Raw genomic sequence first — 13,016 nt, 5'->3', positions numbered from 1 at the left:
ATCGTGCATAATATAATAATCCAATGACATATAGTAAGAGTGAGTATATAAGAGCTAATAATAAAAGCCACGACTGACTTTCGGTGAATAACGAAGCCACGACTGGCTTTCGGTGATTAGCGCCCAATATTGATGCCACGACTGGCCGTATAGCCTCGATTGGCTTGATGTGAGGGACCACGTTAGGTCTTGAGAAAAAGAGCGAGCCACGATAGGCAATGAGTTTATGTCGGGACGGGCGTCGAGCCTCGGTATTGAAGGTTTATCGTGCATAATATAATAATCCAATGACATATTGTAAGAGTGAGTTATTGATAATAAAGCTAATAATAATGAAGACGATGGTAAAAGCCACGACTGACTTTCGGTAAATGCCACGACTGCCGTTTAAGCCGCGCAGGCTTGAGGAAGGACCATGCTAGGTCGAATAAATTAGTAAAGATAAACATAAAGGAGCGAACGGCTTCGAGTCGTTATTGCCGCTGACGTTAGGTTGCTGATTATAGTGTAGGCTTAGTCTATGAGATTACGAACGTTAGTATGATAAAGAAAATGCAAAGACGTCATATTAGTAGTAGGCTATAACGACGACGATAAGTAAAAGCATGATTGACTTTTGGTAACTTTAACCACCATAAGTAACATGAACAATTCGACGTAAAACCACCACCAGTAGCTAGCGAATTCAACGTACCTTGATGATGTGAGAGACTGCTGTGCATTCAGGACCTTATGAAATTCTGATCTGATATACGTTTCGTATGCCGAAGAAGACCATCTTCCGAGCTGTTTGATGGTAGACTCTGGAACCCCTCGTTCAGCTGTCGTAGTGGCAGCGCCGATGCGGAAAGGGTGGCTAGTATAAATATCGGGTGAAGGACCGGCGGCTGTCAAGGTGGTTGACGAATGAATTCTAAACCACCGTTTAGTAATAGGTAACCCACTTAAGAGAAAGAAAAGAGGTGACATACCAGAAGTGCGCAGCCGTATTTTGAGAAAGTTGAGCATAGAAGCGAAAGGGCATAGAGCCAAATTTATTTTGAAATTGAAATTGTGACACCAGACCCGGGGAATCTGATTTTGAGAGTTTAATCAGCAGTGAAAAGTTATTAGGTGAAAAGTGAAAGTCTTGAAATAAATCTTTTGTTGGATCGAAACGATTACTATCGGAAGTAAACTCACCAATGCGCGAGAAACCAAAGAATGCAGTTTAAAACGTAGCTTCGAGCAGAGCGTTGGAATAGTTGTCAAGTAAGCCGTTACAAAGTTTTGAGACTAAGGTCTGAAGTATGCGGAGTGTGATAGGCTGACGTTTAGCTTTGAACACGGATTTTGACATACCCTGGAGAAGTAATCGAATGAAAGGGGACAATAATAAGCTGGGGCAATTAGGGATATTATACCTTGCGTGGAATAGAACACCAGCCGGAATTTTACATATAGTTGAAATATTAAGTTGGCATGATTAAAAACAGTACGTGAGGAAAGCACACACGGTCGAAATTAAAATGGGAAGTAACGGAATTTGATAGGTGAAGCAAAACATGATGAACCGGGACCAAGCCGAGTTGTATGCTTTGAGAGTTGACAGTGCTACGATGTACGATTTGGCAGAAAAAGGTTGTTAAAATCCAAAGGCCTGTTTAATTCAAGAGAATTTGTTGCAGCGTGGGCACGGCGTCGGATCCTTGTTGGCCGCTGGGTAAAGTCGTCGGAATACCTGCAAACGAGAGCGAGAGAGAGCGTCAGCTTAGACATTAAAACGACCTGGAATGTGTTCGGCTTTGATGATAAAATTGTGCGTCATGGATTGCCAAGTTAGACGTCTTAAAATAGACATGATAGCCGGGCAAAGCTAACGACCTTTGTTAATGATGTGGACAGTGGCTTCGTTGTCGCAAAACAAGGTAGTACGTTTCCGTAACCGGGCTGAGCCCCAGAGAACGCTAGCAACCGCGAAAGGGTAGATTTCATAGAGAGCGGACGAGGTGGATTTTGAATGAAATAGACAAATCGTGAGGCCACTTTTCTGCGAACCACTGCCCTTGGAAGAATCCCCAAAAATCAATAGAAGTGGTTGCTTCGGTATATAGTTCGGAGCGTTGGATGATTCGGAAACGTCGTTATAGAAGGAAATGCCATTCCAGTTGTTTAGAAGAGACCAAAACCTAAGGTCTGAAAAACAACCGTCATCTAGGAGAAGCGAGTCGCTTAAATTTGCAACTGAATGAGCCAAATGCAGCATGCGAGATATGAAAGAACGACCTTGTTGAATGATTCGCATTGCGAGTTGAGACTGCCGAGAAGAGAAAGCAAGTCACGTTTGGAAGTTAAGCGAGACATGAGGAACGGTTCCATAACAGACCTGATTCGGACACATTTTTTGGTGTGGAAGAGAAGCTTGCATCTTAATAGTATCCAGAATTATGCGAGAAATTCGAGACGTATGACGGGACCGATTGTTTTTTCTTCTGACGAAGGAACACCTAAGTCGCAAAATACTTGTTTAGAGTATCGAGCACGAAGCTTCAGAAGGAGGAAGGTCGATTAGCAGAAAATCATCAAGCAAATGTAACGCGAAAGGCAGCTTGCAAATATTTAAAATAAGAACAAACAGATTCATTAAAGTTATTGCACAGAGGTATACCATTGAATTCATAATTGGACGGCCTTATATGGCGAGCGCGGGGTTTGCGGGATCAGCACCATGGAGAGCGACCGGAGCACGGCAAGCGTGAACTTTTTAGGGCAGAGAGAGAAGCGGAGTGGCCGTGGGAGCTACAGCTCGAGTCAGAGTTTTTTTTTTGGCCTCCGAAAAGGCGAATAAGCAGGTCAGAGTCAACCAACGAAGGCAACAGGAGAAGCAGCTTTTGCTGAAAAAGACTTGTGAGACTCGTAAAATAAGGTCCCGCCATATCTTAGATTAAAGTCTGCCATCATGGCTAGATAAAGTTCTAATTCCTCTCTGCGATTGGGGAAAACTAAAAGCAATGACGAATTCGGTAAAAGGCAGGTTTCGTTGTAGCCTGGGATCTGAAGTTAAGTAGGACTGCCACGTCGCCACAGTCAATTGTCTGCCTGTCAATCACGGGTCGTGGTAACAGCAGTGCGGCAGGTTAATGTCTTTACCTGAGATGATGTCATATCTTATTTTGGGAGACACTGAAGCAGCAGCGGGTGGAACGAATGGTCTACCGAAAACCTGGGCCTTCAGAGCCGTTGAGAGATTGAACGCTGCAGGAGGAAATGACGTAGCGGCTTTTTGTAGCGGAGTCTGAACTGGAGATGTTGCGAAAGTCGACGTGGCAGGAAAAGTGGAGAGTGCAGCAGAGGAAATAGAATCGATGACTGAAGGGGAGACTGAGACGGAGGCGGAAGACGTCGCGGGAATATATGGTTCGGGTGCGCGCGAAGCGAAGGCTGACTGGAAGAAGCTCAGACTAGTTTCGAAACATTTCACGGTTTCGGTGAGCTGGAGAAAAGCGGATGATGAAGCCGGAAGGCTACCCAGCGTGTAGGAAGCAAGGAGGATGAGGTCATCGTGGGTCAAGTCGTTGCTGACGAGGATGCCGGAATCCAGTAAGGTGGCCGCGATATTCTCGGGAGGCCACTGAACCCAGGGAGATTCCTTAGAATGCGCATACTCCGGTGCAGGGAGGCGGGCGAAAGAGGAACGGAGTCTTCGTCAGAGATTGCAAGATCAACGAGCGGTTTTTGAAACATCTTGAGCTGCTAGAGGAATCGACCAGACGGAACTTCGGGTACGACACCTAGGGGCAGCAGGATGGAAGAGTAAGTTTTGGTCTTTTATTCAAGGCGTCAAGCTGCTATTGGTTGTCGAGATAATCATGAATTAGAGTCATCCTGGTAGAACTTTACGCTAAAGCTTTCATTTCTCTACAAAGCAGCTTGTGAATTGCCTAGTTGTTTTTAGACAATTGATTCAGCATTTTTATTAGGTGGAATAGTTGAACATACATTTAAACAATCTCAAAGACTATTTCTTATCCAGTTTGGGATAGTTTTTGTTATAAATATGATTTGAAGTGTTAATTTTTTGTATATGCAAGAGAGTGTGTGTCTTTTGCACTCTGGATATGTAATTTTTTTATACATATATTTTTTATTTTCCATCTTCTCAATTTGCTGTGTTTCAGTTCATTTGTGCGTGTGTGTGGATGTGTGAGAAAGAGACAGAACAATTCTGTACATTTTTGTATTTTTGTCGATGTCCCATTCATTTCCTGTGGTCGGTCATTTTTGACCAAAGAGCACAAGTTTTTTTTTTTTTTTTTTTTTTTGGAATCGTGCCCTCATTTTTTATGTGTGTCAATAAAAGTCACTGGATTTGGTAGCGTTCTGATGAAGCTGTGATTTTTTTTTAAAAATTCAAAACCGAAAATGTTTTGGTCAAAAGTGACCGAATAGAGGTGAGTATATTTGTGTGTGTGTGTGTGTGTGTGTGTGTGTGTGTGTGTGTGTGTGTGTGTCTGTGTGTGTGTGTGTGTGTCTGTGTGTGTGTGTGTGTGTGTCTGTGTGTGAATGGGTGTGTTTTAGAGTGTCACCCCTTCACTGCTGTGTACTTTTTTTCAGCATTGTGGAGGATTTGTAGATTGTACACACAAACATTCTCTGAATATTTGTATTTTTTGTCAATTTCCCATTCATTTCCAATGGTCGGTAATTTTAGACCGAAGAGCACAAGTTTTTTTTTTTTTTTTTTTAATCGTGCCCTAAAGTGTTCACATTCAAAATGCCATAAAAGTCACTGAATTTGGTAGCGTTCTGATGAAGCTGTGATTTTTTGAGAAATTCTAAACCGAAAATGTTTTGGTCAAAAGTGACCGAATAGGGGTGTGTATATTAATGTGTGTGTGTGTGCGTGTGTGTGTGTGTGTGTGTGTGTGTGTGTGTGTGTGTGTGTGTGTGTGTGTGTGTGTGTGTGTGGGAATGGGTGTGTTTATGAATGGGTGTGTTTTAGAGTGTCACCCCTTCACTGCTGTGTACTTTTTTTCAGCATTGTGGAGGATTTGTAGATTGTACACACAAAAATTCTCTGAATATTTGTATTTTTGTCGATTTCCCATTCATTTCCTATGGTCGGTCATTTTAGACTGAAGAGCACAAGTGTGACTATTTTTTTACGACCACTTAGCCTGCTTGAATCATGCCCTCAATTTTTTTTGTGTTGACATTCCAAATGGCATAAAAGTCACAGAGTTTCATATTATTCCGATTAAGCTGTGATTTTTAAAAATTCAAAACAGAAAATTTTTCGGTCAGAAGTGACCGAAGAGCACCAGAGGGTTAAATTGCTAAATGTAACAAATCAGCTGTTCATTTAAAATTCTTTTTAAATAGCACTACATTTCATGCACTATATTGTGAACTGAACTTTGATGATATATGATAATATACAATGTTGTGCTATAATCATATATTATATAAATGTCATACCTGAAATCAGGTTGTGAATCTCCACTCAGATTTTTTGGGTCAGCCATAGATGTGTCAGTCTTCATAGACACACAGCTGGGCTCTTGTTCTAAACTCTTCTGGTGACCTAGGTAAAAACAGAACTGATTTAATCATTTATAATAAGAATCATCTTAATATGATACAAAATAAAACATTTAAAAAAGTGTGTTGATGGTGTGGTGTGCAGACAAGTCTACTTAAAAACTCCTTCTGTGGTCTTTTTCTGCTCACACCTATTAATTGTTTTTAAACTATAAAAATAGTTATCTGTTTCCAAAAAAAGTTCAAATTAGTGTTGTAACAATGTGTCAACATGAATGAGTAAGTTAATTTTAATGCTTTATCACATTTATTTAAAATTTTAGGATGATTTTATTTTCTTGTTTAAGTTAGGCATAAAAGGCAGTGCTAAATATTTTGTCCAGAGCAGCTGTTCATTTTAGGTAGGATTATAGTGGATAATTAAACACATTTTAGCAGGAATAGTTAAAGCACCTACTCCTAATTCATCTGACTGGGACTTTATTCCATAAAAAGTGGGACAGGGAAAAAGGCTTTCTCTTATATCAGTATGGCCGAGACAACATGCTGACGTTTATTGTTGTAATTAAGAATTTAAAGCTTAATATTGTAAAATGTAAGATATTTTAAGACTTTAAACTGCATGAATGTTTCACCAATCACCAATCACAAAGAAAGTTGATCCTGAATTGTTCTCTTTTTTGCATTCAAAGTTCTATTGCTTTATGTACATTGGCGCCAATCAGCACACCTATCTCTGCCTTAAAATGAGTAAGTTTAACCTGATACAGATCCTTTTGTTGAGGGATATTCTTGTTTTTCACTGGAATCTCTTTCTGGGTGAACACTCTAGGAAGTTCTATGTGGTCTTCACATTCTAAGCCACATATTTCCAAATCTAACAGAATGTTACTATACACAGGTTTTTCTTGTCCCATAGTACAAAGAAGAATCTGTCTTTCTGCCTTTCAAGTTCAAATCTCTCATTAACCCCTTGGTGCAAAACATTTCAGAGCTTCCTGGGTCAATGAAGGCATAAGCCTTTACTACCTTGTCACACTTCTTAGACTTGATCTTCACTGGGACTATAGCTAGGATGCATTCACTGTTGCCAGCCCCAGTGTATCCATTGGTTTTATGGTCTGTTGAAGCTGTACTTGTTCTGACTTCATTCGCACCACATCTTGAAAGATTCTTGACATGTAAGTCTTTACTTACAGTCTTTGCTCAAATGCCCTTGAGTAAGACATCCAAAGCACAGTCCTTTTGTTTTCAAAAACTCAATCTTGTCCTAGTGCGTTTGCTCCTTAAATTTGAAACATTAATTCAAAGCATGGTTCTTTTGATAGAACATGCATGAAACACAAGATGTTTTGTCAAGTTGAGATTTTCTTTCTTTCTTCATCTCGCCTTGCTTCTTCCGTTCAGTACAGACACTTGTAATGAAACTACTTCCTTTGGGACTACTCTTTTTGTAAATTTGCATCAGTTAGCTCCTGAATGTCAAGGAACATTTTTTACTTTGGCTTGGCAATCAATATATTCCACCAAGTCTGAAAAATGAGCTCTTCTGCCAGACCTTTCATGAATGTTGTTTGCAACATTTCTCCAACTCTCTTTCATTTTGTAGGGGAGTTTGGAGAGGATAACCCTCATGTTAGTCGGGTTGTCCATTTCAGCCATTTAATCCACATCCTGCATTGCATTGTGGCATCCAGTCAAGAAAAGATCATATGCATTTAGCATCTTCCCTTCCTCTGATTTGATCTGAGGCGATTTCAGTGCCTTTTCAATGTATGCTATGACAATTTGAAGTTCTTCCCCCTAATAATGTTGCAGTAATCTTCTTGCCTCTTTAAATCCACTTTTAGCACTTTTTTATGTCCACAACTCTTTACCAGATCTTGTGGTTCACCGCTGGTGTATTGTTCAGAGTAGAACAGCTTGTCCTTAGCATTCTCAGTTTTACTGTCTATGGTGTTGTCAAAGGCTCATGTAAATTATCTGAAGTTAAGAGGATCACCAAAGAAGATTGGGACTTCTCTTTGGGGTAACTGAGATAGATTTTGTTGCTTTACTAGCATCTGTGTGATCTCATGCCGCTTCATTATTTGAAACATACTATTCCCTGAATTTTCAGCTTTTCGAACATTCTGGCTAACAGTCTTGGCAGCAGGCTGTTGTTTTCGTCAGGTTGTAGGTTGAACGTCGGGATTTTCCTCATCAAGATCTTTCTTAAGTCCAGATCTTCTCTCATCTACTGCTTGCTTTGGTTGAAAATATTCTTGTGTTGATTCAGCAGTATTTTCACGTTTATCATAAACTTTCAATTTTGCATCAGAAACAGCTATTGCGACTTCCGGTATGGCGTCGGAACAAGTGGCAGTGTAGAGTGAGAGCTCCCACACAAATGTATTATACTGATAAACTTAATGAAACTAACAAACAATAGAAAGGCAAGCTAACCATTATCATATATTTTGGACATGTCAGAAACTAACCTCCTACTGGCAAGAGATTAAAATTAATTTGGAAGCTGTTTTTGACACATGAGGTTTAGGCATGTGGAATTGAAGTAATCAATATATCTATTCTAGTTATAGATATTTATGAGGGGAGACACGGCCTTCTGGCTGACCGTGGCATATTGAGACATGGTGCCACAACCTACTGGGCGAAGGAGACCCAGCCGGAGCACAGTCACAGACTATTCCACTCTAGGCGTGACTGCGGGGCATGGAGTACCCAAGGTACACCGGAGGGAAGAATCTGGGAAGATATAGCACAGATCCCGTGGGAATGCCGACAAGCCGGCCTCCCGCAAATTACCTGATGTTTACCTTAACACACGGGAGGACACAGGCTTAACGCAGAGGTTGTAGAACCTTGTGAAGATATCTGGGGCCTCATTTATAAAACTTTCTTACGCACTGATTTGATCTTAGAGTGTTCGTACGATCAAATCCACGTCAAAGTACAGATTTATAAAAACCGTCTTTGACGTGGAAAAGTACTTATCTCCACGTCAGATTCCAGCTTGGCGTACGACCGTTTCCTTGTGGTAATGCCTGGTATTGCAGATAGTTCAGCCTCACTATAATTTGATTTCTTGCACTCCTTTTTACTTGCCATTGTCACAGAGTTTTTGCTTTAGGACCGAGATCATTTTAAATGTTAATTAATTAAGCAGGGGCGTTTAGACGGCGGAACATTCAGCTGCACACAATTCCACAAACATTTGTGATTTATAACCGAATGACTGGCGGACGCATGGATTTCGTGGTACGTTCGTTTCTCTGAATCGCTCTTACGATCAAATCAGAAAAGTTCTTAGATAAAATCAAGGATGGTTTCTACGCAAGTGTTTATAAATGAGGCCCCAGGTGTCGCCCAGCTCGCAGCTCTGCATATGTCTGCTAGAGAGGCGCCGTGAGCCAGCGCATGGGAGAAGGCACCACTCCGAGTGGAGTAAGCTCGAACTCCTAGGGGGCACGGCTCCCCCTGGCCTTATATGCCAGGGAGATGGCATCTACCACCAAATGGGCCAACCTCTGCTTTGAGACAGCATTCCCCTTCTGCTGTCCCCTGTAGCAAACAAAGAGCTGCTTGGAGCATCTGAAGCTCCGGGTGCGGTCCACATAATTAGCAGAGCGTGAACGGGACATAGAAACGCTAAGGCCTGGTCTGCTTCCTCCAGGGGCAGAGCTTGCAGGTTCACCACCTGGTTCTAGAAGGGTGAGGTGGGAACCTTGGGCACATAGCCGGGCCGGGTTCTCAGGACAACATGAGAGTTAGCCGGCCCGAATTCCAGGCACGTTTCGTCCACAGAGAAGGTTTGTAGGTCCCCTACCCTTTTGTTGGAGTTGAGCGCGGCCAGGAGCGCCATCTTTAGCGACAGGAATTTTAGCTCGACTGAAGCCAGCGGCTCGAAGGGGGCTCCTCCGCAGGCCCTGGAGGGCGACGGAAAGATTCCAATTGGTGCTTCCCAAAGGATGCTCCATCCACTGCATCGTGGTATGCTGGGATGGTAGCAACACACACTTTGAGAGTTGAAGGAGACAGCCTGTGCTCCAACTCTCCTGCAGGAATGAAAGCACTACTGCAATCGGACATCTCTGTGGGTCCACTGTTTTTTGTTTTGTGAGGGGTACACCAATCAACAAACAGACCCCACCTCAGTGCATAGGCCTGCCTTGTAGAGGAAGCTCTAGACTGAGTGATAGTTTCTACCACGGCCTGTTAGGGAGGCCGGAGAGGTCTACCGTGCCCCGTCCAGAAGCCACACATGTAGGTTCCACAGATCGGGATGCGGGTGCCAGATTGTGCCCATCCCCTGAGAAGGAAGGTCCTTCCTCAAGGGGATCTTCAAGGGAGAGGCTACCGCGAGAAGCATGAGGTCGGCAAACCAGGTCCGGGTAGGCCAATGTGGCGCAACCAACACGACCTGCTCCCCGTCCTCCATGATCTAGCACTGACCTGGAGGCCAGCTGTGTGCCAGCGCGGCCCTGCCGAGGGAAGCCTCACTGAGGGAGTGATAAAGCTGGCAATGGGAGGATTCGGGGGAGACAAACAGATCTATCTGAGCCTCTTAAACGACTCTGATTAGCTGGACTGTCCGGGGGTGAAAAAGCCATTCTCCAGGAAGGGAAGGCTTCTGTGAGAGCTGATTGGCTGCACGGTTGAGTTCTCCTGGAATGTGAACGGCATGCAGCGATTTGATCCGCATCTGACTCCACAGGAGCAGATGACGGGCGGGTTGCGACATACGACGGGAAAGTAGACTACCCTGTTGGTTGATGTACGCTACGGTCGCAGTGTTGTTCATACGGACAAGCACGTGCTTGTGGTGCCGCATCGGAAGAAATCGATGAAGCACGGCCAGCAACTCCAGGCAATAGATGTGTCATTGCAGTCAAGGTCCTTTCCAGGAGCCCGAGACTGCTTGCCCTTTGCATACAGCCCCCCAACCTGTGGAGGAGGCATCCACGTGTAGCATGACATGCCTGGACACCTGTCCTAAGAGGACTCCGGCCCATAGGAAGGCAGGGTCTGACCACGGGCTGAATAGGCGGCAACACTCCGGGGAAACGCCAATTCGAAGTGTGCCGCGATGCGAAAGCGATATGCCCCAGGAGCCTCTGAATGGACTGCTATAGACAGTTCAGCACTGACTGCGCGCACTCGCTAGTGAGGTGCGGCATTGCCGTGTTGACCGAGTCCAGCTCCGTGCCAAGAAAAAAGATCTGTCTCTTTTCTCAGTAGACCCAAAGGCCCAGATGGCTGAGGTGCTGGAGCACCAGGTCCCTGTGCTCGTACAACAGAGCCTGTCGCAGAGATAGTTGAGGATGCGGACGCCCTTTCTGCCAAAGGGGTTCAGGGCGCCATCTGCGATCTCCGTGAGGGCACGGGGGGACAGGGACAGGCCAAATGGGAGGACCTTGTACTGATCTGCTCAACCCTTGAGGGAAAACCATAGAAGGGTAAAGGTAAAATCGAGACATGGAAGTACGCATCCTTTGGGTCAAGGACTGCAAACCAATCCTGACGAAGTCATGAATGGCAGCCTAAAAGGGACCGTTCAGAACTCAACGCAGGATTGGTCGAACCCACCATTTTTAACGGCACGATGAAGTCAGGACTTCATCTCGGCTGGAGGGTAGGCTTGATTGTTTCCTTTGCCAGGAGAAGGACAATCACTGCACACAGGACAAGAATACATTGTCAGCTTTTTAAGGTAAAAGAACATCCTGAGTGTGGGCAGACACCTCGCAAGTTTTTTTTCTTTTTTTTTACTCGCATAGCCGAGTAGTACTATCTGGATCGACCAACGAGACGGGCTAGAAGCTGAAAAATAAACAAGCTTCAGCCTGCGTGCAAGTGGGATCGACAAAGCATTGACCGACATGACCACAGTGGGGCAGCCCAGAAGGAAAAGGGAAAAAAGGGGGGGATGGAGGACTAAACCCAGAAGGAAGACATCCTGGAGAAAAGTCAGGCTGCTAAGGCAGCGCTTACCTCTTCCTGGTTCCCGCTTGGATAGCTCCTCATGCCTCTCCGAGGAAAAAAAGGTCTCAGAGGGGATGCGGCAGTGCGGCGTTCCACCCCCTAAAAAACCAATCATCCAGCCTGAGCGAAATGGGAGAAGATGCCTTAACATGTCCAACCTAAATTCCCAGGCGGCCCGGAGAAACATGTACGACTGTTCAGCGTTTGCCCTAGACGGAGCGACAACCGCGAAGGGGTGTCGTTCAGCAGGGTCGTTCACCTCAACAGCCGCTCTTTTAGAATCCCGGTTTGCCCAGGGAGGGCCGCGGCACAACTGTGCACTCAGTATAAACTCGCTGGAATGCAAAAATGCCGGTCTAGCCGGCCCATAGGATCAGCTGTTGATGGCTGCGGCAGCGGTTCAACATAAACTTCTTTCCAACTGGCAGCAGCGATAACAGCAACAGCGTAGAGCAGCGTAGAGCAGCGTTCTCTCGTAGTAGTAGTAGTTTTCTTTTTATGAATGAAAGCTCATGCGGCAAGGCTCCAAAGCAAAAATCTGAATGAGTGGTTGCACGCCGCCCTCTTATATACTCTGAACGTAGTCTGTAACCAATCAAATGATGGGATTGACGTCATCGGCGTGATGACGTAAGCGACCAGGAAGTATAAAAGCACGTGCGCTAGAAACAGCGTCAGCTTTTGTCATTCAGCAAAGCGCTCTATGTTGGTCTGTCTGTTGAATATTGCTGTTTTTCTGTGCCAGTTTGCACAACTTTTATTTGAGCAATATGCAACCAAGAGGGGAAAGTTTGAGTTTAAAGCAGTTGAGCAGCCACACAGACGGTGTGTTCCTCCCTGCCAACGTTTTATTGTTTGTGGGGATACAAACGGTCTGTGTGTAGTCTGCTTGGGAGCGGAGCATGCACAGTCAGCTCTCGAGGGGGCTGGCTGCCTGCAGTGCGATCATCTTCCACTGCGGGTGCTCTGTTCTTGGAAGGCTCTCCTTGCGGGTCTGGCCCCACTTCCGCTGAGGTGAAGGAATGGCGTTCACCACAGTACATGGTGCCCATCCCTCCTCGGGGCCCTCAGGAGACCAGTCAGCTAACCCTGCCATTGTTACAGGGCGCGGCAGTGTCCTGGCAGTTTCCCAGGTCGAGGTGTATTCTTTCCCTCTTGTTCTGGCAGTTCCCCAGACAGAGGTGTAATACCACTCACGTCATGGCAATTTTCCCAGGCAAAGATATTTCAGTGTCCTGGCAGGATCACCAGGCACTACTTGTGTCCCTCTTGCTCTGGCTGTTTCCCAGACAGAGGTGTACTACCTTTCCCTCGTGTGTCTCTGGGCCGAGGTGTATTCTCTCCCTCTTGTTCTGGCAGTTCCCCAGACAGAGGTGTAATACCACTCGCGTCCTGGCAAAAGGCTAGAAGTAAATTATTTTAAAAACCTGAGAAAAATGGGAAACAAACAATGGAAATCAAAAACAATGCTGGTGAGCACGAGGCAGAGGATTCTTCTCAAGTGTGTATCT

At 44.8% G+C, this 13,016-nt stretch overlaps 2 protein-coding genes across 2 annotated transcripts in view; both read right to left on the bottom strand.

The window, feature by feature from the left end:
- The window catches only part of LOC141333360 (protein NLRC3-like), a 45,212-nt gene extending 38,030 nt beyond the window's left edge, over positions 1–7,182 (bottom strand). The window contains exons 1-4 of the mRNA XM_073838344.1: positions 7,113–7,182; positions 5,458–5,563; positions 3,090–3,680; positions 695–943 (exon numbers count right to left, since the gene is read on the bottom strand). Of these exons, the coding sequence (XP_073694445.1) occupies positions 695–943; positions 3,090–3,680; positions 5,458–5,563; positions 7,113–7,182 (1,016 nt within the window). The remainder of the gene's footprint in view (positions 1–694; positions 944–3,089; positions 3,681–5,457; positions 5,564–7,112) is intronic.
- LOC141332968 (uncharacterized) overlaps positions 1–13,016 on the bottom strand; it is a 385,799-nt gene that overhangs the window by 338,111 nt on the left and 34,672 nt on the right. The window lies entirely within an intron of this gene.

The sequence above is a fragment of the Garra rufa genome, chromosome 4 (assembly GCF_049309525.1).
Source record: "Garra rufa chromosome 4, GarRuf1.0, whole genome shotgun sequence".
Taxonomy (NCBI): domain Eukaryota; kingdom Metazoa; phylum Chordata; class Actinopteri; order Cypriniformes; family Cyprinidae; genus Garra; species Garra rufa.
The sequence above is the reverse complement of the archived record's forward strand: the minus strand, read 5'-3'. Positions and strand labels throughout refer to the sequence as shown.